This window comes from Plecotus auritus, assembly GCF_963455305.1.
Source record: "Plecotus auritus genome assembly, chromosome: 6".
In the NCBI taxonomy this organism is placed as follows: domain Eukaryota; kingdom Metazoa; phylum Chordata; class Mammalia; order Chiroptera; family Vespertilionidae; genus Plecotus; species Plecotus auritus.
The window spans coordinates 159,605,954-159,631,001 of record NC_137773.1 but is presented as its reverse complement, the minus strand read 5'-3'; the positions used below and the strand labels follow the sequence as shown (position 1 = coordinate 159,631,001).

Here is a 25,048-nt window from a genome sequence, read left to right as displayed (position 1 = left end):
AGAATAATATTGATAAGCTAAGGGGCCTCTTTGTGAACATTGAGGTCATCCAGGAACATTTAAGACTGGGAAGAGTAGCATCTAATCTGACCACATCATTTTATAAGTTGAAGAAACTGGGAACTAAAGGATGTGCCCAGAGTCGCATGACAGAGTTATGGCTGTCGTGACCCATAACCCACACTCCCAACTTCCTGCCCAGGGCTTTTGCCAACCCTGTTAAAAATGTCAGTGAACAGGGCCAATTGGTGCTCCTATGAATTCAGATGACCAGCCTCAAATGGGCCATCAACATTGCCCTGAAGTCCTACTAAGAGTCCCTGTTCAGCCTGGCTGGCGTGGCTCAGTGGTTGAGCATCAATCTATGGACCAGGAGGTCATGGTTTGATTCTGACCAAGGGCACATGCCCAGGTTACAGGCTCAATCCCTAGTGTGGGGCATGCAGGAGGCAGCTGATTAATGATTCTCTCATCATTGATGTTTCTATCTCTCTCTCCCTCTTCTTTCCTCTCTGAAATCAATTTTTAAAAAATTGAAATTGAAATAGGAATCTTATTCCTTCTTCTATGAAGATTTTTTTGACTTAAGTCAAATCCTGCTCTTTAGCCTTTCCCTTATAACATTTAGCTATAATTTTACATTAAATTGAATAATTCACTTGATAAATATCTGTTATCTCCCAAAAGGCACTAAGCTCTATAAGAATAGATACTGTGTATTATTTTTGTTTTATATTGTGTGTCTAGCGATGGTTGATCAGTAGTAGGCACTCAATACATATTTCATGAAAGAATAGATGGAAAGAGGAAGGGAGGGAGGGGGAAGATAAGGAGAGTGAGTGAATAGATGGATGCACAGATGGATGGACAGTTATGATGTATTTGATCTAAGGTATTATACTTCAGCATAGCTACTAGACTGATGGGATGAATATTGTGCAGATTTTCCATTAACTAAGAGAAAGGGAAACAAGCATTTGACAACAGTGGGATTGTTGAGGTTGGCACCTTGGTGGACATCTCCATGCTGCTTTTATACTCTTCCCAGGGACATTCTAGTTCTATGGGAATATAGTAACAATAACAAGTGTAGTGTGTGTTTCTTAACTACCACAAATATTACTAAAATGCAAACTTGTGGCTTCTGATTCATACATGTTGTTAGAGAAGAAACTCCAAGCTGCCACAGGGTCATAAATAGTTCTGCATTCTTCCTCACTGTGATTCTACATGATTAATGTCATTAGCTAACCACAGAAACTACGCCATTGGTCACAGGAAAATAAAAATGCTGTATGTTCTGGTTGTGTTTGGCACAAAACCTCTGTTTGGGCAAATATGCATGCCAAGGATCCCTAGAATAAACTACTTTATAGCATCCAATCGGGTCCAAAGAATTGAGCTGTTAAACACACACACATATACACCCTATAGCAGTCAACTGAATCCAAAGTACTGAGTCTTTTATTAAATGCCTATGAGGCGAGGCCATTTGTGTTGACTCCTACACATTTAAGTGCAATCCTCTTCAATAGTTATCTTAGTAGGAAATGTATTTATTTTAGTAATACTGCCCTTTCTCTAAATATTTGCAACTCCTCTTTGGGACAACCTTCAAGGCCAAGAGTATATTATTATTAAACACATCCTCAGCCTTTTGAGGGTAAATCTGATTTTTTAGAAAAACCCAAAGTTTTGAAGAATCAAATCTGGTGAATTAATTAGGGGTCAAGCCGAACATTTGGTCCAAACAATATTTAAGTCCAAAGGATACAGGTTTTCTTATGTAGAAAAAAAAGAAAGAAAGAAAGGCTCTACAGAGACAACTGGTTTTCAGTGAAGAGTTCCATAAACGTTTGAAGAAATGGAAAACATGCATAGCTTCATCAGATGACAGGGCTTTCAAATTCCGATGTGTTTGTTTTAAAACTCAATCTCATTTCTTTAGAGATTTGAACTGGCCGCCCCAGAGGCCAGCCTTGGCTAGCAAGATGTGTTTTATTTGGCCAATATGGTGGTTTTATTTAAAAATTGAGTCAGGATTCAAAAATCAGAAGATTTCAAGTGCATGTTTGGATTTCTGGTATTCTCTGGAAAATCTGAAGATCTGGCTAAACTGTTCCCACAACCCACATGACAGTCCCCTCCTGGAACAGTATACCTGTCACCTCCTTTACAAAGGAAACAGGCCTGTGCCCCTGACTGCCATTATAGACCGCCCTGGCCTCACATTTATAGCCGCACTTCCTCTCCCCTTTGCTCTTTGTGGTTCTGTGTGACATTTGTTGCTTTAATAGCCTGTGCCATCTCCCTCTAGACTGAAAGCTCATGAGGGCAGGGATTTTTGTCCTGTGTTTATTCACTGCTCTGTCCCCAGTGCCTCGTGGGTAGCTGACAGTGATGTACACCTGTTGAATGAATGAATGTCTAGCCCCCATGGGCAGTGGAGTTTATAAGCCTTGTTCTCTAGAGTCATACTCAGTAGAAGAAAAGACCAATTTTCACCTTCTTATAGGTCAAGAACATTTTCTAGCCTCTCTACACTTCATTTTCTTTGCTATATTACTTCATTGATGCCACTATCACAGTGTGTTTGCATTTAGTCTTCACAGCAATTTTGTAAAGTGCTCTTTGTCTCCGAATTTTCCCTCAAATTTTCCTTTCTATGCAGTATTTCACTTCATTGCATTATATCCATTTCATCCTTTTGAACAGATACTAAGTTCTGTACATGGTTCAGAATTCAAAATGTATTGAAAAAGCCTGTAGTAACAAGTCTTCCTGCAACTCCCACCCCTTCACCATGAGATTTCCTCCTCATAGGCCAGCAGTGGTATCAGTTTCTTGTGTGTCCAGCTGTAGATATCCTCCGTATACACATTTACACATTCTCCTTTCTCTTTGTATTCATAGATGTCACCTACACATATACAGTTTCTTTTTCTCACTTAACACTGTGCCTTGCTACCTCTCTGACCTAACGTGCCACTCCTTTCAGGGCAGACTGCTGTATTCTGTATTCCTCCCAAAATGTTCACAGACTCGCCCCAGGAGCCAGCCCATAATGCATGAAGCATTCCTCCAGGATGTATACTGACTTCTTACTTACTCTATGATCCCAACTGAGAGGGCATAACAGACATTCCAGAGATGGCAGCCTGTAGCCCTGGCCGTTGTCTAGTTTCTGGGTCACAGGTCAGCAGCCCCTACCAGAGAGATGCAGTCCCAATGCAGAAAAGACCAGTCTTCCTTGTGAAGAAGTAAGGTCACACCCCTCTTAGAGCTGAATTCCTCATTTTGTCGTGTGAAAATGCCAGAGACCACGCATTGGTTAAAAATAATCTTTCAACTATATAAGAGGTTTGAAAGAATATGTCAAAATATTAGTGGTTAACTCTAGGACAGGTTTTAATTTTTTTTTCCTTTATACCTTCTGTGTTTGCAAACCTCTCCATGTGAAGAGGTGTTATTTTTATGCTTAAAAAGTAATTTTTTAAAATGTGACCTTTTGAAGCTTTCTACTCTACCACTCTTCATCGTGGGGTTATAATTTCTCACACATGCTCAGTTCTTGGCTGGAAATCATCATTTCTTGCCCTTCACAGAAGCAGAGTGGAGTGCAGACAATGCTGTTGTTTCTGGTGCTTCACTGTTGTTGAGAATTGATACATGCTGCAAGCATGCCACCCACATGCCAGGCAGGGAAACGAAATGACGCAGGTAATTCACACCGGATTTAGTGCAGGGAATTAGTTACTACATGGGCGCTAGAGCACCAAAAAGCAAAAAGAAACACTGAGGTCACCTAGTTGTAAGAAGTAGCTGTCACCCTGAGAGATGGGGTTACTGGGATCCAGGAGCTCAGCGCTGGGGGCACTAAGAAAGGTGGCCAACCAGTTAGCACTAGAACCTCTGAGGGATGCAGAGACTGCTTCTGGAAATGCTCACAGGGGCATGAAGAAGACAGGGATGGAAGAAGCGCTTCTTTCTTCTCACCTTTCAGTTGCCCTCTTGTGCCTCCTGGTTGGCAGAATCAAATAGAAACCCTCTGGCCTGGGACTCAGGAAAGGAAGGAGCTTGCAAAGGTCCCAAACCCAGCATCACAGAGCAGAGAACAGAAGGGTGGACTTGGAGCTGAAGGGCAATAGGTGGCAATCTGGCACTCAGCTTTTGGTGGTTTTGTAAGTGACAGCCAGCCAGCTTTTTTCCATTGTCCTATTCTAAAACTTCCCTTTGAACAACTACTGACGTCCTAAATTTCCAAATATATCTCTTGGCTTTTCAAGAAAAACACCTTTCCTTTATTAAGAAAGTATTCATTGGTAATCCCTTCATTATCAACTTTTCTGGCAGCATCAAAATGGGATTGAGCCCGGTAGCATGTGAGGAGTCAGGACTCCAGGGCAATTCGTTTTCACACACTCCTACCCAGCTGGTACACTTGTGGGGTTTATTCTCATGAACTCAACTGTAAAATGATAGGAATAATATCCTCAATCAAATGGATCGGGGATTATGAATAGAACTTCTCATTTTCTGAACAACCAGGTAACCTTTATCTAACTCAGAAAACATCTCATCTCTAATAAGAAGTGTTTGCCTGCACTTAAGCAATAGGTGTCTTACTAATAGGTGTGAGAGGATTTCAGACTCATCCAAAATGAACTTTTCAAATAATTTGTGTCAACCAGACCAAACCTTGTGTTCTATACACTAAAACTTCAGCTGCCTGATATTCTGAGCTAGAAATTCTATGTTGTAAAAAAAATCTGCTAAAGGTGCAATTGGTGCTCAACTTTCATCTTCAAAGATAGTGACATCAACATTAGTTGTCAGGACCTTCCATTAAAAAAAAAGATGTAAGTTTCCCATCCAGTATGGCTCAGTGGTTTAGCATCGACCCATGAACCAGGAGGTCATGGTTTGATTCCTGGTCAGAACACATGCCCTGGTTGTGGGCTCAATCCCCAGGAGGGGGCATGTTGGAGGCATCTGATCAATGATTCTCTCTCATCACTGATGTTTCTCTCTCTCCCTTCCTCTCTCTGAAATCAATTTTAAAAAAGATGTAAACTCAGATTCTTCAAGAACAAACTTGTCTTAGGGGTCGGGAGGCATAATCATGAACCCCCGTTTTCCCACATGCCAGTGTTTACCTTTAGACATTTAACATCCAAGCCTTAGCATCCTCATTTATAAAAGAGAAAGTAAAATGAGGTAGTGAGCATCGAATTAAATAGCCGATATAAAGAAATACTCTAAATGCATGTAACTATTATTCTTGCAGTCAATTGTAGAGGTTTAGAGCATGAAATCTAGATTTTTAAGAATTGGGTTCAATTCCTGGCTCTTTCAATTAAAAGTCTTTACTACCTTGGGCAAGGGAATGACACCCCTTTAGTTCCCCAGATTTTAAAATGGGGATGGTATCATCTACATCATAGGTTGTTGAAAGTAATAAGAGAGGTAGTATGTGTAGGACACTTAGTAGAATAGCAAATACATAGTAAACACTCAAAAATGTTAGATGCTATTACTACTATTGCCTTTATTATTATCAATAATATTATTATTATTTTTTAAGAAACCATATACACATGTGTAAGATGTATAGCAAGCATATCAAACTCGCGGCTGGCGGGTTAAATAAACGAGGCATGCGGCCTTCCACCCGAGAGTTTGACATGCTTGATGTATGGTGATTAACATATTGACATGTTAACATGCATATCATTACCTTCTGTTCTCTCTACTTAATTTCATTGAACCCACAAGTAGAAACTCTTCAGATCTGTAGATTTTATTACAAAGCCAAGGGACATATTGGTCTAGTTCAGTGGTTGTCAACCTTTCTAATGTCGCAACCCCTTAATACAGTTCCTCATGTTGTGGTGACCCCCAACCATAAAATTATGTTCGTTGCTACTTCATAACTGTCATTTTGCAACTGTTATGAATCATAATGTAAATATCTGTGTTTTCCGATGGTCTTAGGCTCTACAGCAGCGGTTCTCAACCTGTGGGTCGGGACCCACAGGTTGAAAACCGCTAGCAGGGTCACCTAAGACCATCGGAAAACACAGATATTTACATTATGATTCATAACAGTTGCAAAATGACAGTTATGAAGTAGCAACGAACATAATTTTATGGTTGGGGGTCACCACAACATGAGGAACTGTATTAAAGGGTCACGGCATTAGAAAGGTTGAGAACCACTGGTCTAGTTGGTCTTTGTCTTGGAACTAAGAAGAGGTAGGTCCAGGTGCACATTCATTTCACATGGGATCCTCTTTATTTCTTTGGTGTTTTAAAAAGTAGCTGACTTTCATTTCTGGAAATCTTTGTTTTCAAATCACATGAATTTATTTTTCCTGAAAATCATATGATGTGTTTTTGTCAATAGCAGGTAAAATCAGTAATACAAGTTGATGACCAAGCCCCACTGTCTTTCCTTTTCATTTAAACAAGACACATTTCCTGGGTAGGCAAATGGGTTTTGTTTAAAATAAAAAGTTTTATGATTCTAGAGATGGTACAGCTGAAGTGTTCCAAATCACATCCATTTTGGGACCAAAACTATATTCTTTGAGGGAAAGAAGAAGTTGTGAAAAATATCGATTTAAATGTTCTCTCACTGAGAAAATATTAGTTGAAGTCCCAACAGGGACCACCCAAATAGTACCCACTAATTGTTACAACACTGCTTTCAAGAGTCATTTTTACAAATGCTGCTGTGCTCAGAGAAGTAGATGATCCTCTTACCAAACTCTTTTACACAGCATCTTGCTAGAGGATGGAAATCTCATGCTTTCCTAATGTTACCAATTATTTTGTAAAAAAAAATTTCTATATCCTGACAAATAGTATATCTAGTACTGTGCCTGTTTTATAAACTACAGCCATGCATGAAGTAAATCAAGCTCTCAACAGATAGTAATGATGCTTGATGACCACTCCTCTCCCTTCCCCGCTTGCTACCCCATGTCAGCTACCCCGTGAAGAGAACACAGCCTCACGTGCCAGCTCTTCTCTCACCAGGACCCTATGCAAGTACTCGGTTCTCCAGAATCCATGATGAGACAGGCATAACAGTGACAACTCACATGTATTGAGGACTTACTGTGCCTAAGGCAATGCCCTAAGCACTTTTCTTGTGTGAACTCATTTAATTCCTGTAACATCTCTGTAAGGAACATACTGTATTTTTCTTTTAGGACAAATGTACAGATGATATTAAAACAAGCCGATATACTATAGATATTCTGTCCAAGCATCCAGACTGCATGGTCAGAATGATTTCAGCCCAGTCACCTACTTCACACAACCTACATTCTGGAAGAACCTCAGTTCACAGCTGGATCTTGATCATGACCCCTGGGCAGGGATGGTATGATGATCTATGGAGCATCTGTGTTTTGTCGTTGCTGTATTTTTAGTCACCCTTTCCCTCCTGTGGCCCTCTGCACTTCTGATAGAGTACCAGTACCACCTTCTATAATTAGAATTGTGTCCATTCTGTCACCCTACCAGGCAGTGCTTGCCAGAGGGGAGGGAGTAGAGCTTAGTCACTTTGTGCCCACCATGGCTCCCAGCTGAGTGATCTGCACATAGTGGGTGGGAGCATATGACTCAGCAGTTGAGTGCACTGGCTCTTGATCAGCATTCTAACTCCTCTCTCCAGCTGGGGGATGAAGGGCAAGTTTCTCTGTCCCTCTAACCCTCTGTTTCATCAATGAGCAGGAAACAACTCTGAGTGTCTCTTCTTTCAAATGGTCTGGTTATTGATGACATGGTGGCTGTGTCCTCCTTAGGAATTCTCTGGAGACATCGCAGCTGCCCCCAAGAGTCTTTCTACATCACAGCATTGCTCACATCTTAGGGATTCCCCAGTGACATTGTGAAAGCCAAGACTCTGGGTAACCTCCTGACCTTCATCCAACCAGGCCCTCTGTGCTCAAGCAAGCACGTGTCAAGATTGTGAGCAAAGAAACTGGAAGTCGAAAGGAGTTTTTCCCCTTCACAGCCTGCTAAACTGTGCTGTTGAGCTCCCAGGGGAGGAGAATGGGCCTCATTGAGTTTTTATCCATCATCTTCCATACGTGTTACTAGATGGTCACAGTGTCAGAGAGTTAGAGGAAGGTCCACGGGGCTGCTAGTCGAACAGCATCGCATTTCATAGCTGCAGACAAGCTGAACTCTATGTGTAGGACAATGAGTCATTAGATGGTTACGTAAACATGGCTGGAGTTTTTCTTGACATTGTAAGTTCAAAAGGGTCAAATCTATACAAAGCTCAGTCTCATACAAAGTAACTGCTTACCTTCCAAAACTGCTAGTCCTGAAAAAGACCAGAATTTGGGGAGGTGTGGAATTTATTAAGAGAAAGCCATATAATCCAAATAAATTAAGCATTAAGCGTGAATTTTAAGTTACATTTCTATATTGACTAATAGATGTTTCTGGCAGCAAATAATGGCTAAGGAAGGCCCTCTTCCCTCCAATTCCAAACCCAAGCCAGAGAAAACCCGCATGCCTGATAAGAAATATTAAGAGCCCTGGCCAGTATGACTCAGTTGGTTGGGTGTTGTTCTGTGCACCAAAAGGTTGGTGGTTTGATTACTGGTCCAGGGCACATGTCCGGGTTGCAGGCTTAATCCCCAGTAGGAGGCATGCAGGAGGCAGTTGATTGATGTTTCGCTCTCGAATTGGGGTTCCTCTCTCTGTCCCTCACCCTTCTTCTCTCTCTCTCTTTAAAGGTCAATAAAAATAAAAATAAAAATTTATAAAAGGGCCAGTCTTAATCCTGACCATCTAATTTAAACGTAGTGCATAATAAATTAAAAGAAATATTAATAGCCTATGTTTCTTTTTAGTTCTAGTTTTAACACTCTGTATGATGCTTCAAGTTGAAGTGTGCATTTATAATAGTTTTATTGAGACATCATTTACATAAAGTTCACCTATTGAAGTGTACAATTCAGTGGATTTAGTTTATTTACAGAGTTACACAGCTATCACCATAATCTCATTTTAGGACATTTTTTTCACCCCAGAAAGAACCCTTATACTCATTAGTAGTCACCCCTGTCCCTGCACATATCCCCCTCCCACCCTCACCCCTACTGCTCAGCCCTCGATAACCACTAATTCACTTTGTGATTATCACATAAGAGTGATTTTTTTTTTCATCTAGACATTGCCTGGCAATCCCATATCTTAATTTATAATTAGAAAAAAATGATCAGTATCCTCTCAAAATCTGTTATTTTTGAGAAAAATGTATGTTCTTCATGCATCACTGAGCTTGCCCTCCTCCATTCAGCTGTATCTTTCACCACCACCTACGAGGTGACCATCGTTAGTCATTTAACAAGTATTTATTAAGGGCCCCTGTGTACATGGGTTGAGAACTTGAGCAAACCAAAGGCCTCTGATCTCAAGGAGCTGCTCTCCTAGCAGAGAGAGACGAAACAATATGCAACAACAACAAAACCAGAACTAAACTGTGCAGTGGGTTCAAGGATGCTGCATACTGTGGGGACAAGAAAGGGTGGAGCAGAATAAGGGGCCTTAGGAAGACTGGTGCACAGCGGCCGGCAGGTCCAGCAGGGACCGAGATGGTGAAGGTGGGCATCCCCAAGAAGTTCAGGTTTGCAAGTCTTATGAGGAGAGGGAGCGACCCGAGCAGTGTCTGTGGGACGGGCATTTCTTGGACACTAGCACTGCAAAGACCCTTTGCTGGGGGCACAGATGACATGTTAGAGGAATAGCAAGGAAGTTGGTGAAGCTGAAATGGGGTGAGAAGCAGGAGATCACACCAGAGAAGCCAGTGGGGCAGATCATAGAAGCCACAGCGAGGTTTTGAGCAGCAACAGCCACGCACTAAATTATACTCTCAGGAGACCATTCTGACCGCCATGAGAGAAGAGATCAGAAGGGAGCCAGACCAGAATAGGGAGGTGGCCTGGATACCATCTTAGAGGCCACTTTAGGGCAGTGGTTCTCAACCTTGGCTGCATAGCCGAATCACCTGGGCAGCTTTACAAAACGGAGGCCTGAGCTGCAAAACACTAATTGGTTTGGGTGCAGCCTGGGCACTGAGACTTTGTGAAGCTGCCCAGGCGATTTGTATGTGCGGCTCAGGTTGACCATGAGAGTTCTAGGAGCACTCGGCAGTCCCACCTGTTTGACTTTGCAGCTGGGAAACAAAAACCTCAGCTGGCCCGGTCTGCTTATTGGCAAAGCTTATTGGCAAGGCTGTTTCGAGGCAACCAGATATCTCACTGCCACGGCAAGGCCAGAATGGGCACTGCAGACAGTGTTCCAACCGGGATGGGGCTGGATGGAGCCCACCTGGACCTCCACACACACCTTGAGGAATTCGCTCCCATTCTTTGGCTGGATCCAAACTTCAGCCTCTAATCAGCCTCTGAATGGGAGAGCCAGGCTTTCTCTCTACACCGCACAGAGCGGAATAGAAGTATAAAGCTGGAAGTGGCTATGTGATTCGTTCAAACAATAATTTTTTGAGAATTATAGTTACAGTGTGCCAAGCATTGTCTGAGGATCTATTGATAAAAAGCTAAGCTCTCACCGTCCTTGCCCAAGCGAAATGGCTCCAAGTGAATGCCGTATAATATTTCAAAATGTGTTATTTGTAGGAAGGCTTTAAATAAACGAAAGGGAGGGGCACCCTTCAGTTGCATATCTGAGCTGTTGGCATTTCTAATTCAGAGGGATGAATAGACCATCATTGTGTTCCACGGGCACAAGTACAGCAGAAAAAAAAGATGCTTGGAGCTGTGAGGCGAACATGAATCAGCAATCTCGTTCTATTGTTCAGAAAATAATTATGATGCTGCAAGTAGGCTGCAAAAATGTTCAGGGTGATGAAATAGGGAATATGAGTTTTGGTAAATAAGTTCAAACCAGGGAAAATATCAATAAAATACTTCTAATGCCTACACACAAAAATAATAATCATGATGTAAAAAAGCCCTTCCCCCCAGCAGAAAACAGACACTGGCTAAAACATTGCATCTTGATTTTGGCTTCCTGGGGTCAAAGGAATGTAAAAAAAACTCAGAGGGGATTTACAGAAAGCTGATACGTAAATATGAAAAAATTCAACCCATAAGAAGGGAGATGATTTAGATGCAGCGTTGGTAACGCAGGGGGAGGGTTTATCCACTCTCGTGATGAAGTAGAGCTGCCCCAGCCTCAATAACTAATAAATGTTTCCTGAGTACCTGCTCTACTCTGATCACAGGGCCAGGTGGTGGGGAGAGGAAAGGAGCGGTCCCCACTTTTGGAAGACCTTCTCGTCGATGCCATGAGCAGGGAAGTGCAGAGATACTATAAATCACTAGTTGTCGAACTCCAGCATGCATCAGGGTCATACCGGAGGGCTTGTTAGAACACAGACTGCTGCGCCCCACCCACAGAGCTTCTGATTCAGTGGGTCTGGGCTGAGCCTGAGTATCTCCATTTCCAAAAAGAGTTCCCAGGTCATGCTGATGTTACTGACCTGGGGACCACCCTCCTCTAAGAACATAAAAACAGGAGGCAGGAGAGGAGGGTGAGTGTGAGTTGAGTACAGAAGTTCCACTGACAAGGTGCAAGTGACCTGCTGGTACTGTGAAGATGCCACTTTTTAAATGTGTTTGCCGGTGTGTAGCTAATAGTTTTTTAACTAGCAGTGTGCTTTGGATAAACCACACTAGCTGTGATTTTGCTGCCACCCAAGGAAGAGGCAGGGGAAGAAACTTTTCTGCAGGCCTGTAGAAGTCAAACAGAACATAAGAGAGCAGTGAATCCAACCAATGAGCATGCATGTGGACACATAGCAGCAGGTAAGAGCGTGACAGGGGGTGACCTATCCCCACACTCATGCTCATTCTGAAGAGCTTCTTTCATGAGTAGAAGTTCTCAATGGAATCAGCAGGGAAGCCTTTTCTAGGTACACATGCCTGGGCCCAGTCCTAGAGATGGGGAGCAAGTCTCCTCTGCTGAATCTGCCGTGAACTCCCTCCTGTGAATTAAGAACCACTTTTTCTGCAGCCTCTATGATTGTGCCCCAAACTTATGTTAGCAGAATGCAAAGCCAACCTCTTTGAAAATGTAAAACTTCCGCATATATCGTGTCGCATTGTCACTTTATTACTGGAAGACTTGAGTATCTCAAATTCAAGGGTGCCCACTTAAATGCAAGTGGCCTTCTGAGAAGGTAACTGTTCACCAACAGAGCCTGGTGCCTTGGCACCACCTTTTCACTGGTGATGTTCTGGACAGGGATGACTGTGCCTTGGAAAGAAGTGTGGGTGCTGGCCCAGCTACAGGTGTAGCTGACCAACCTGGCACCTCACTTCCTCTAACATGTTCCCCAGCGGCTTAGGCTGTAGCTTCTAACATGTGATTCCTGGAGAGTATAGACAGTCAGATCACCTGGGAACTTGTTAGAAATACAGAAACTCAGACTCACCCATCCACCCCCACCTGCAGACTGGCTAAATCAGAATTTCTGGGAGAGGCGTGGGCTAGCAATCTGATTTAACAAGACTTACAGGTGCTTGCCCAAGTTTAAGAACAGAACAGGATGGAAAAGCAGGCAAGCTGTCATTTCTAGATCACTCATGTAAGTATTCTGGCATATTAAACATTTCATACCCATTTGTCAGATTTTCACCTAAGATAATAGTATCAGGCCAACTTCTTGACTATCTTTGGGCAATCCTATAATTCCCAGTGCTAATGGGACTTGTTGCATCCCCCTCCTTAGATGACACAAGGGCTGGGTTCTTTTTCTTTTTAAAGACTTTATCACAACCTCCCCAAATGATAGGAGCTCATGAGGAAATTCTGAATGATGGTCAAGTCTTATTTATTCGGAAGACTGGCTTATAGCCTGCAAAGCTTCTCTGTGTCTCATTCTCTTATTTTCTACTCCAAAATAGTAAGCCAGGCTGACTCACTTAGCTGTATGAAGCTGAGAGGTCAAATTATATGGCCATGGTCTCACAAAGAGTGAGGGGTGAAATTGATAGTAGTGGGAGCTCTCTTCAACCCCACCAGTTGCTGGTTGAAGTGGGTTTCTTGCGATGTCATGAGAAAAAGAATTTTCTGACACATGCAACAGGAGAGTGAGTGGCATTTATTTGCAAGGAGTTAAATCCCTGGTTTCCAAGGTCCCATTTCCCTTCATCCCACTAGCTGTGTCTTTGGAAGGGCTAGAATTAAAGCTGTTGCCCAAGTTTCCATTCCATGTTGGGGCACAGTCCAATCCAGCATCAGGCTAGCTTAGTTCATGTTTCCAGCTGATCCAACAGTCCTTTGCATGTGGGGGGTCCACATGACCGTGGAGGGAACACGAGCGAATGCAAAAGAGCCACAAGAACCAAGAAAGCCAAGAGCTCCTTTGTCTGGGGGAATTATTTATTCTCAAATCTTCATGGACTTGCAGGGATCCCACCCCCTGTAATCAGTTATCTTTGTTTCCAGGTTTAACTGACAGGCACCTGCCCTATATCATCCTGACTCATTGCACCTATCTTACCCTTTGTCCCGCCCCTTCCTCCAGTAATCTGCAGGAATGGATCAGTGGTTCCCTGGGTGTAAAGTTGCATCTTCCTGATGAAGCTACCCAAATGGCCATGCTTATAATATCTGATCTTCTCTTTGCTCATTTCCTATTAATAACTAGCTAGTTACAATGGTAACAAAATAAGATCATGTAAACCACACCTTTGAGCTTTTCACTGGTTTCCCAAACTGTTATAGCCATTGTTCCCAAACGCTGTACCAAGGCACCCTGGGAGTGTCACAGCAAACCCATAGGAACACAATGGAATGTGTTTAAATTTTGAGGAAAACACATAACAACTGTCAGACACCACACAAATACTATTTGGCTATTTGGGCCTAATTCATTAATAAATACAATGTTTAAGTATTTCTTTTGACTGTGAAAGAAAATTACTGAAATACTGAGGGTGACATGGATTGAGAAAGTTGGGAATGTCCGTATTCTAGAATCACTGACCCCAGGAGGAAGTATATTTTAACTGTACACTTTCTGGTCAGAATCATGTGGAGCCATCACATTTAAGGAAATATATATTCTAAATTTAACTTAAATGTCAGGGGAAAAAACATAAGAAATTTGTAAATACATGAATCTTTTATAGGCTTCTCTTTTTTCTTAACCTTCCTACCTGGATCTACTCAGCCCAACCCCCTAACTCAACCTTATATATGGTTCCTTCGATTAAAAATAATAATAATAAATAACCTAAATTCTCTTTGGTGTCCCAGCCCTTTATCACCTCAACATAATGGGTTAATTCTTACAAACTTGGGTTAATAATTGCTCTGGTGCATTCCTGAAAAATCACCCTTAAAACAGATTATTGAAAGACTAAATCTAGGCTGTGTGTGTGCTGTAGTATGTACATAACACCTCACAGGGAACCATAGAAATTTGCCAATAAACTTAGCCAAAGGAACCTTCTTCAAGCAGTGTCGAACAAGAAGCCAATGACCGGGAAACGGAGACCTGCAAAGTTTATGGAGTATATTTCTGTAGGGACTATGCACTGCAGTCCCCCTCCCCCGCCCACTACTTGGCATTTAAGTAGTAACCAATTATAACTATATTTACCAGGAGAATTTTATTTCATCTTCAAGGAATTTTAGGAGCAAATCAGTCTTCCCAACACCTTTTTAGGAAGATTCTTCTTTTTATCCCAGAATTGAAAATCTGCAAGGAGCTCACTGTGGATTCTAAAGGCAGAAAAGCATTAGCTCAGTCTGGGGGAGATAGCATCCTGGGATGTAGATGGCTCTTTCAAGTGATCAGGTGCGCTAGAGTCTTTTCTCATGAACCTGTCCAGGGTTGGGGGGCAAGAGTGGGTTCTTGTTTGTTGTTGTTGTCTTATTCATCAGCAAACACTTTTGAGAAGTCAGTAATAAATTATTTGCTTTACTCCTAATGTTTTCTTTTCACATTCTTGTTTGGGTTTTTTTCATGCACGTGTTTCAGTGAGTCACTAACCACAATTATATATTCAGGCATCTGGTGGTTCTGTGTGGTACCCTAATTCCTACGGAGTTAACTCCCCGGACATGATGAATGTGTTTCCATCCCCTTCAAAACACACACACACACACACACACACACGCACACGCACACGCACACGCACACACGCACACACTTTTATTTTCTTTGGCACAGGAAAGCTACCCTACTCTCCACCAGGTGTCAGTAGAGTCAGTTTTAACTACTTGCTTTGACCAACAGGGCATCTGTTAAGTTCTTTTCTAAGCCACCCATCTGCTTCCTAGAGACTAGCTTCTTTTCCTTTTTTTCTTTTAACATATTTTTATTGATTTCAGAGAGGAATGGAGAAAGAGAGAGAGACAGAAACATCAATGATGAGAGAAAATCATTGATTGCCTGCCTCATGCACACCCCACCCTGGGGATAGAGCCCACAACCCAGACATGTGCCCTTGACCAGAATCGAACCCGGGACCCTTCAGTCTGCAGGCCGATGCTATCCACTGAGCCAAACCAGCTAGGGCTAGTTTCCATTTCTTAGAAATATTCGGAGATGATAGTCCACCTGTAGAGAAAGGTAGCTACAAGGAAAACACACTATAAACAGAGCAGGCACTCAGTCTGATTCTTTTAGCGTTGGCCTCATAAAACTTTTACTGGCTGGTTTTTTCTTGACTTTTCCATCACTGTGTTATGTGGCTAGAAATTGTTCCAAGTTTCACTCAGTGTGACAATAAATTAGATGTGGCAGCAGATTGCTTTATAGTCACAGGGGGCTTTTGTGTTTGTTTTAAAGCCCACTCTGGCCCCAAGGGCCCTGCTCCCACTACTGACCTAGTCCTCAAAGCAGAAACAGGAACTTACTCAGGCTGCAGCCCCAGAACCCTGCACATGAGGATGGAAGAATTCTACGTGTCAAGTGCACGTCTCCTATTTAACTCACGCATTCCCCTGTGTAGTGAATGGCCTTATACATAGCTTGGGAATGCAACCCTTGGCTCTTAACATCCCCTGTGTCGTTCTGTTGGTCAGTGGCTGGGCCCACACTCTTTCCATGCTATGGTGACTTTGCCTGAATAGAGAAGGGAAGAGGGAGAGGAGGGGATGATGATGTGGCATGGACATGGGACATGATGAAGAGTAGAAATGAGCCTCATCATGAAGATGTTGAGCTTGAAGTAAAAGGGGTGGGTGGGGTAGGAGTAAAGATTAATCATTTTGCCAAGAACAAAATAATCAGCCACAGCAAATTAAGCTCAATTTCAACCACTGATCCTGGTTATATCATCTCACTCCCTCAAGGCAAAACACAGCGACTACTGGAAATCTGAAATGCAAATTATAGCTCTGCCATTCAATAGTCATTTGCTGATGTCTTTTATGTGGGACCCTAGTTTCCCACCATCCCCAGCAGAGGAATTCCGACCCTGCCTTCTGCTCTAGGAGGTGGTCCACTAGGACTAACACTGAGCCACAGCACAAGGCAGAGCTTCTACTATTTTTCCATGTTTATTAACTCAGAGTCATATATTCCTTTTTAACCAGCCTCATCCCCAGTCTAACTGTGCCGGCTTAAAAAAAATTGTTCTTACTTATTTTTTATACTACACCCAAATAGGGTTCGTTTTATCAGTGGAAAAGGTGGATTATTGTGTGATCTGATTTGAGTATACCTTACCTCTTTTCTTTGAGTTCTCAAAGTTATTGCCATCATCAGAAATTCAACCATTATATACTAGAGGCCCATGCACAAATTCATGCACAGGTGGGGTCCCTCAGACTGGCCAGCGATCGGGCCGATCGGGGCAGTCTCGCCCAGTCCTGATTGGGGTCAGCCAGCCATGGGGGAGGGACCACGGGAGGTTGGCAGGCACAGGAGGTTGACTGTGGGAGCACACTGACCACCAGGGGGCAGCTCCTGTGTTGAGTATCTGCTTCCTGGTGGTCAGTGCATGTCATAGCGACTGGTCAACCAGTCGTTCTGTCAACCAGTTGGAACAGTCGCTTAGGCTTTTATATATATAGATTCACTTCCTTGGATGTTAGATTTACTATTAAAATGCAAAAACCTCAGGCAAGGACAACGCCACTGCATTAAGGATGCTATAAAATTGGGTGCACATTCATCTGTGTGCCCAACCTTCCTTGCCCCTCAAAACAATTTTAAATGAGCATGAAAGGTAACTTTGAAAGGGGGGGAATTAAAAAAAAGCATAAAATTCAGTCTTGGAAGAGGAGAATGGCAGTGGAGAGGGGAGGAATCCCACCTCCATTTTATCTTGATGGTGATGGGTCTAGGTAGTCGGCTTCTGTGCTGCTATGAATCTTACACCACCTCAGGACCCTTCGAAGTGGAGGCCAGATCATAGTTCCAATTTCCCACACCTTAAGGATGATTGAGGCTGATCGGGAGATGAAGAGGTCATAATAATAGTAACTATAATAATGAAGAAATATTCCAATAATTACTTTTAAATTTACAAAGCATTTTCAAATTCCCTTGGTCCCCATCATAACCTAAAGGGTGGGAACTGTGATTTCACTTTACAGATGAGGCTCAGGGAATTAAACAAACTGTCCAAGATGGCCAAACTACTGAGCCTAGACTCCAAACTACCTGGAATGACTCTAGTCCAGTCTCTCCTCCATATCTGGGATTGAACTTGTTCTTAAAAATGTTTCCCGAATGTCAGGGTGAAAGGTTTGATGGAAAGAGGTTATTTCCCTTTGAGGGGAAGGGAAACTCCAGGAGGGAAAGAGGTGCTTTTCAAAGTGGGGGCAAGAGGCACCCAGCAGAGTTCCACAACCCCTTTGCTCTCCTAGCATGGGGTGTGGCCCACTGAAAGGACAGCCATTTGCCTTCACCAGCTGCGTTTCCAGATGCCATAGGCAGAGCAGTGGCGATGGCCAAGTGGGGACAGAGTGCAATGTTTCACTTTAACTATGTACGGATTGTCTAAGCAATGACTCAGTAGGTCCATATGGAGAGATTTTTAAAGGTGTCATTTTTAGAGTTGTCCCTTTGATATTGTAGTTTCTGTGAGGAAAATGGAAATACATAGGGATGACAGGCATGCCATCAGGGTGAGTGCACTGGAGCTTTACAAGACGGAGTTGGGGTGTTCTCTGGGCCTTGTCAATCTAGCTTTTTGACCTTGAACATGAAGTAGAAAAACAGCAAGGATCCCACACAGAGGTGCCCCCAGAGGGTTAGCCTCCTCTACACTCTGGCAGAGTGATCGTTCTCAAATAGGGTCATGCCCTTAGGACCTTCCATGGCTCCCCATTTCCCACAGGATCAAGTCCAACTTTGATAGCAAACCTTTTAAAACCCTTCACCAGGGGGCCCTAAACAACATTTGCAGCTTCATTTTTTGCCGCTGCCTGCCTCCTCCCCACCCCAAATCATATATCCTGTACCAAGCTGCTGTGCCTTTTGCTCTTACGTTGTTTGTGAGCCACACCTTTCATCCTGGAGGCAGGCTCAGCCCTGAGTGTGTCTCAGCACCGCTCCTTGGCCCATGGCATCATGGCTTGTATTTTTAACTGCTCCTTGCCAATAGTTCTACCTTTTCAGCCAGCTTGTAAAATGGATTGTAAATCCCTTGAGGACTGAGAGCCTGTGGTCTTAACCTATTTGCATCCTGGGTGTTTATTCCAGTATTAAATGCTCATAGCACATTCATCACTGTCTTAGTATTTCCTCCTCCTATATGTCACTTGAACTCCTCCCCCTTCATTCACCACCTCCACTGCTACCACTGGAGCTCAGGCCACCTTCATCTCTCCCCCAGACCTGCTATGGCCCCCTCGCTGGTCTGCTTTCACTCAGCAGCCGCTGTGAAGCTTTACAAACTTAAATTGGTCATATTACTCCCCTGCTTGAAAGCTGCATGATTTAAAGGAGTTTCCCCATTTTTCTATACAAGACTTATTCTTGCAGAGTAGCCCATGTGCCTCAGGAGTACCAGGGTGAGAATAGAGCATTAAATCACGACACGGGGGAGGCCTGCTGAAAAGAAAAGCCTTTAGGTCCCGGGTCACCTCCACTGGGAAGCCTCTCCAGATTACCCCAGGTAGAAATGGCCTCTGCTCCCTCTGTGTCCCCGTCTTCTCTGACAAGACAGTTAAGGGGAATCCTATATCTACTTTTGCATCTGTTTTTTAGTGTGGTTCTCTCCCTCTGTTAGATTGTAAGCCCCTGGTGAACAGGCTGGAGTGCTATCTTTAGATAAAGCCAAGGCTGAACATAGTAGGCCCTTAATCGAGGCCTCTCGGCTGACCAACCAAATAAATGGCTCATGTAAAAGGCATATTCTCCATTTCAGGAGCACTTGCCTAGGAGCCTAAACTGAATGTCATTCTCCTGGTCAATGTCATTGATGCTGAAATGTTCAAGCTGTTAAAGGACCATCAACTTTGAAGGGCCCTCACTAGACCTAGCCAAAGACTTCCCGGCCTGTTCTATCCAGTGACATGTAGACCTGTGACTCACCCTTCCTGGACAGAGTTCATTGCCAAGTTCATTGCCAGTCTTTCATTAGCATAGTCCCCCTCCCCCTTCTAACACATCATGCCAACCCTCCTCCCCACTGACCTACTCAGTGAGGCTCTTTGCTGTGTTTGTTGCCCTTCCTGGCAAATAAACAGCTCAGCTTTCTTTAGTATTAAGCTCTTTGGATTTTGTTTTCTCCTTTGACCCCATGACCGGCTGGTGAGCCCCAGGCCCCAGCCATGGCTCTAGAGGGAACCTTCTCTGCCACACTGTGTGTTACAAGACCCCCTGCAATGGACCCTAGACACCTGCCTACTTCTAAAATTACATTTTAAAACTCTAGAACTCATTTTAGGAAAATAGCACTAAATTTACTAAATACTAATGTATTATAGTAATAGTCATACATTATTAATGCTATACTAATGGTAGTAGTAGAATAAGAGTAATACTAATATATTAATAATGCTATGGTAATGGTAATAGTATAGTCATACTAAAGGACTAGAATACTAAATATAAGATTTTCTTTCCCTGTTCCTGGATTTTTTTCTGCTTCACGTGTAATTCCTTCCACCCATCACCTAGCCCCTATGCTTCAACTTCCCCAATTTGGACTTGAGAGTAAAAAAATTGCTGATTAACACATGTGATATTGTTTGGAACAAAAAATTATGGAAAATGCAGGTTATAACCTGTGGTGTTTTTTTTCTTGTCTTTTTCTTTGTAGGAGATGTCAGTGAAAAAAGGGGTCCAGAATGATTACTAACCTATGACTCCCAACAGTATGACAGGTATCTGTGCTTTTTAATTTTTCTTGGTGTGTCTCCATTTTTGTTCCACTTAATTGAGAACATAAGGTGTCTGGAAGACCAACCTGAGAGTCTTAGCAACAATAATTTCCAAACCAACAAGTGTTATGAAATGCAAATGCATCCCAGGAATACATCTCTACAAATATGCTCTCATCTTCAGAAACTATGAGATGTGTCCTCACCACAGACTTGATGGGGAAGAAATGAGAACTCACTGTCAAAGGCTAGTTTTTAGCCATCCTGAGGTCACTCTCGACACTGAATACATTCACTCTTTACATTCACTCAGATCAGTGTAATAAATAGCTCTGCACACTTACAGACCAGAGTCCAGGCATCTTCCCAAAGTGGGCTGTTTATTCCATTCAGCAGTAGAATCAGAATGGAATATGATTCAACCACATAAGATAAAGTGAGCTAGAAACTCTTAGCAAGGGACAGAGGAACAACAGTATGACCCCTGAGGAACATAAGATTGCAAAAGCATGAATTATTTGTGCAACACATAGAGTAGGGTTTGCAAACTCAAAGCCCCAGGGATCAAGCAGATATGCCAAGGCCTGACACAGATTGGTTGTATAAACAAAACTCTTCTCTCTGAAGAGGAGCCAGTCCTCCACTCTAGGCAATCACTGACAAGCAGAGATGAAGCCCTGTGTGTCCAGAGATCTTGACTTTTCAAAAGTTAGAAATCCAGGTTTTAAATAAAATATCCCCAATTGTAAATGTAAGCAATAAATGTCTAAAAATATCAAAAACTCATGGGCCCATCAAAATGTCTGCTGACTGGAATCAACCATGGACTGTCAGTTTACGACCTCTGCAGCCACCACGCAACCCAGCACCAAGCCATGGCTGTCCTTTTGGTTACTATGACAGGAGGGCAGTACCCATAGACTTCTGTGTGCCATGGGTACACCCTCACTTTGGATAATGTATTTATGTCACCTCCCCACCCAGTGACAAACTAAATGGACAGGACAATTCTTCCCAGAATTCATTCCCCAGTAGCACTGAGAAACTGAAGCAACCTAAAGTTGCTGCTCAGCCTTCTTGAAGTTTACAAGCCTTATGCAATGACCATTACATTACACTGAGTGGCCAGATTATGATGATCACTGAACACATAATAATCTGGCCATTCAGTGCACTTATGTATAAGGGAAAGCTTGCAAATCTTGATATGTCAAGGGACCAGGAGATAGTGGCCCCCAGCCTCTGGCTAGTAAGTCCTCTGCTTCTTTCTTCTTTATAAGAACCCACAGTGCAGTCCTTATACATGGAAAAACCTTATTTTACAATCCCAACTCTGTGGTCAGTCTATACTGAGTGGGCCAGATTATTATGCGTTCAGAGATCATAATAATCTGGCCACTCAGTGTATATTTCTCTGCATCACTGCCCCGCCTCTACCCATCTACACTTGTGTTCCTGATGCAACAAGACCAAATGCCAGAATGCTTCACACCCATAAGAAGTGAGGGTCTCAGAATCACCTTCTCACCTCATTTCTCATGAACAGCCATCACAAGGTACCCACTCCCATTTATGTTCCACTGACGACCTGGCCAATCCTCTTCCCCACTTAAATTTCACACTTTCTATACCATAAACCTGCTCATTCGGTGGGAAATTTGTGTAGATCAAGCTTAGCTAAGCCTCCATGTGTTTGCTGCTCTGAGTGGGAATCTCAACCAGGAGTGGTGGCCAGAGTCTTTGCAGCCACAGACATGTGTGAGCACATAGGCGCCAGACAGCAGTACAGAAAGCCGAGGGAAAGTGCCCCTCTGATCAAGGACAGTGTGGGATCAAGTGCGACACGTGGTGGCTCTCTACTCCTTGATAATCTGCGCCCCCCCCCCCCACCCCTTAAAAAAAGCCTTCAAAGATACAATCTCAAAGAACAGACCCTCCTGAGACATGAACATAGTAAAACTTGTTGTAAAAGTGGGTGATCCAATGGTTTTTGCTTGCTTTGAGGTTGGTTCTAGAGTGTGGTACTGAACATCTGTCCAAGATTCTTAAAAAGCAGAGGTCAGCAATGTTTTTTTAAGGGCCAGATAGTAAATATCTCTAGCTTTATACACTACGCCATTCTGCCATTGTAGCATGAAAAGCCATGGACTATGTATAAACAAATGGGCTTGTCTGTATCTCAGTAAAACTTTATTTACAAAACAGGTAGCAAACCAGCTTTGGCCCAAGGATTAGAGTTTGCTGACCCCTGTTCTAGAGTCCAAGATAGTCCAGAACATCTTACTGTTGTCAGCTGATATCCAGGACTGATCTAGGATTCTGGGCCCACTCCAGAACATTTCTGGACTAAGCCAGCTTTCAGCCAATCTTGTGGAAGCCGAATGCTTTCCTTGCAGGCTGAGTTGAAACCCAGCTGCCTCCCAGTGAGCTTTTGCTTTCCAGCTTTGCTTCTTAGAGTAGAAACTAACAGTAGTTCTATTTTCAAGAGGAATCTACTGCATACACACATATGCTCAGTATGTTAATAGATTCAGTTGAGAAAATTATCACTTTAGACTCCTTTGTTTGTAGATGAAGTAAAAAAGTGCCTCTTCTCTCTCTTTTGCTATGGTCTTGTACTACATGTTTATTTTTAAAACCTAAAGGGAGACCATAATAAAGTTGTAACATGTCAGAACTAAGCCCTTGCTTTAGGAGCATAATTTAAAGGGCAAATATGCATAATTTCTTTGAAAAACATAATAGGTAATATTGTTATGCAGTATAGAAAACCAATTAACCTTTATGAAAAGAAATCCATTGTTTTACATGAACAGGAGTAAGAACATTGAATTTCTTTTCCTAAAACTAAAGAAATCAGCATTTTAGAATAAAAAAGCCACCTCAGACACGCTGCTTATTAAAGTTATATTTTGTATAAACTCAAATGGAAAATTATTTTCTGGAGTCACTTAATATCAGCTATGATGGAATTAGATCATGCCAAAATTTTCTCACTGCTTTCTTCAACTAAGTTGAAATTAGGACTGTGTGAAATAACTCATTGAAAATACTGATTTATAAAGAAGTAAGAAAGTGCCTTAATATATTTTATTAATCTAGAATTAAGTGCTGCTTCCTAGATAATCTGAGGGGAATTCTGCTAACATTTGTGGTATTATAATGAGCTCTACTTTGCATAAAACCATGATTCACAGCATAAAGGAGTTTATTCTAAGATATGAACACCTAAGATGTTAAATAGCAAAGTTTGAGGCTTTTGGCCGTGGTTGGAAAGGAAACTAAGAACTCAGACTCCTAAAGGCCAGAAACAAGGATCTATTATGTTGGCACTGAACCTGGCTTCATGAAATTAATATATGACACAAAGTTGAGCCCTGTTGTGATGTTGTCTTTTTTTCCTCAAGGCATTACTGTTGAGTGCATTCCAGGTATAGGAGAGGGATGTTTGCAAGGATATGACAGGAGCTTTCTCTTGTTGCCCACGTGCTTTCACTGTCATCTTCAGAGTGTTTGCTTCCTTGTCGGGATGGAGACGTTAGTTAAGGAAAATGGAGAATTGCAAAGGTGTTGTTTTTTTAAACTTGCATCTCCCATTATTCCTTTAGGTTAAATATTTTTCATGTTTATTGCCCACTTGCATTTCATCTGCAACTCAGTTGTTCACATTGATTGTCCAGTTCCCCTTTGTGGATATTATGTTTTTCTATTATTTGTTGCAGTCATTTATTATATATTAAGGATAGTAACTAAGTAAGTTACCTAATCCGTCTAGATCTTGAATTCCTTATCAATTAAAGGAGAAAAGTAAGACTAATTCATCTCTAGTTCCCCTTCCACTTACTTTAAGATTAGGTTATCTATACTTAACATTCGAAGGCTTATAAATCAACTTTCATAAAGTAAGACATGGGCACAATGATGGTTGGTATAAAGCAAGCATGTCAAACTCGTGGCCAGTGGGCCACATGCCTCGTTTATTTGGCCTCTGAGTGTAGCCTTTGAGTTTGACATGCCTGGTGTAAAGGAAAAGGGTGCCCTGGAGCAAGGTAGTTTGTTTTTTGAGACTATCCTACTGGACAAATTTTTCAGAGGCAAACAAAACGTCTAATTTGGCGAAACCCGGTATTTTATTGTAAAGACCATTTCATTTTTCAAAGGTGACCCTCCAAGTGTTCCTGGGCTTTTCAGCTGCTCCCTAATGACCGTATCATTCCTTCAGAAAGAGAATCACAGTTGCGCTCATGTCCTGCAACCTAAGTACAATGTCTTTCCGTGGGATCAAAAAGTTGTTGACAGCAAAATAATGACACCCTCAACTATAACATATCATGTTAGCAGCATACATTCGTTAACATTTCCCATTGTCAATAAATGCTACAAACGATTGCGTTCGTGGCACTTAGTCATCATACAGTGAGACAGTCCCTAATTGTTAAGCTTTTAATATAATGTTATGTCAGTAATGTTATAATGAACTGCATTGTACATCATATTGCACCTCTGATTATTTCCTCAGGATCACATTCTACTAAGTAAAATGCTGGGTTAGCGGGGAATGAACATCTCTAAAAACCTCTTCTGTTGCCAAATGCATCAGATTATTGGCCAGTTGAGGCCCCCATCAGCAGTGCAGCGTCCATTTCATCATATTCTCTCCAACTTTGGATTTGTTTTTGGTAGTTTATTTTTGAGGAGGCTATTT

At 42.4% G+C, this 25,048-nt stretch overlaps 1 protein-coding gene across 2 annotated transcripts in view; it reads left to right on the top strand.

Moving 5' to 3' along the window:
- THRB (thyroid hormone receptor beta) overlaps positions 1-25,048 on the top strand; it is a 300,495-nt gene that overhangs the window by 202,053 nt on the left and 73,394 nt on the right. For both annotated transcript variants that reach the window (XM_080676058.1, XM_080676057.1), the window contains one exon: positions 20,283-20,346. In XM_080676058.1, the coding sequence (XP_080532184.1) occupies positions 20,325-20,346 (22 nt within the window). In that variant the 5' untranslated portion in view covers positions 20,283-20,324. The remainder of the gene's footprint in view (positions 1-20,282; positions 20,347-25,048) is intronic.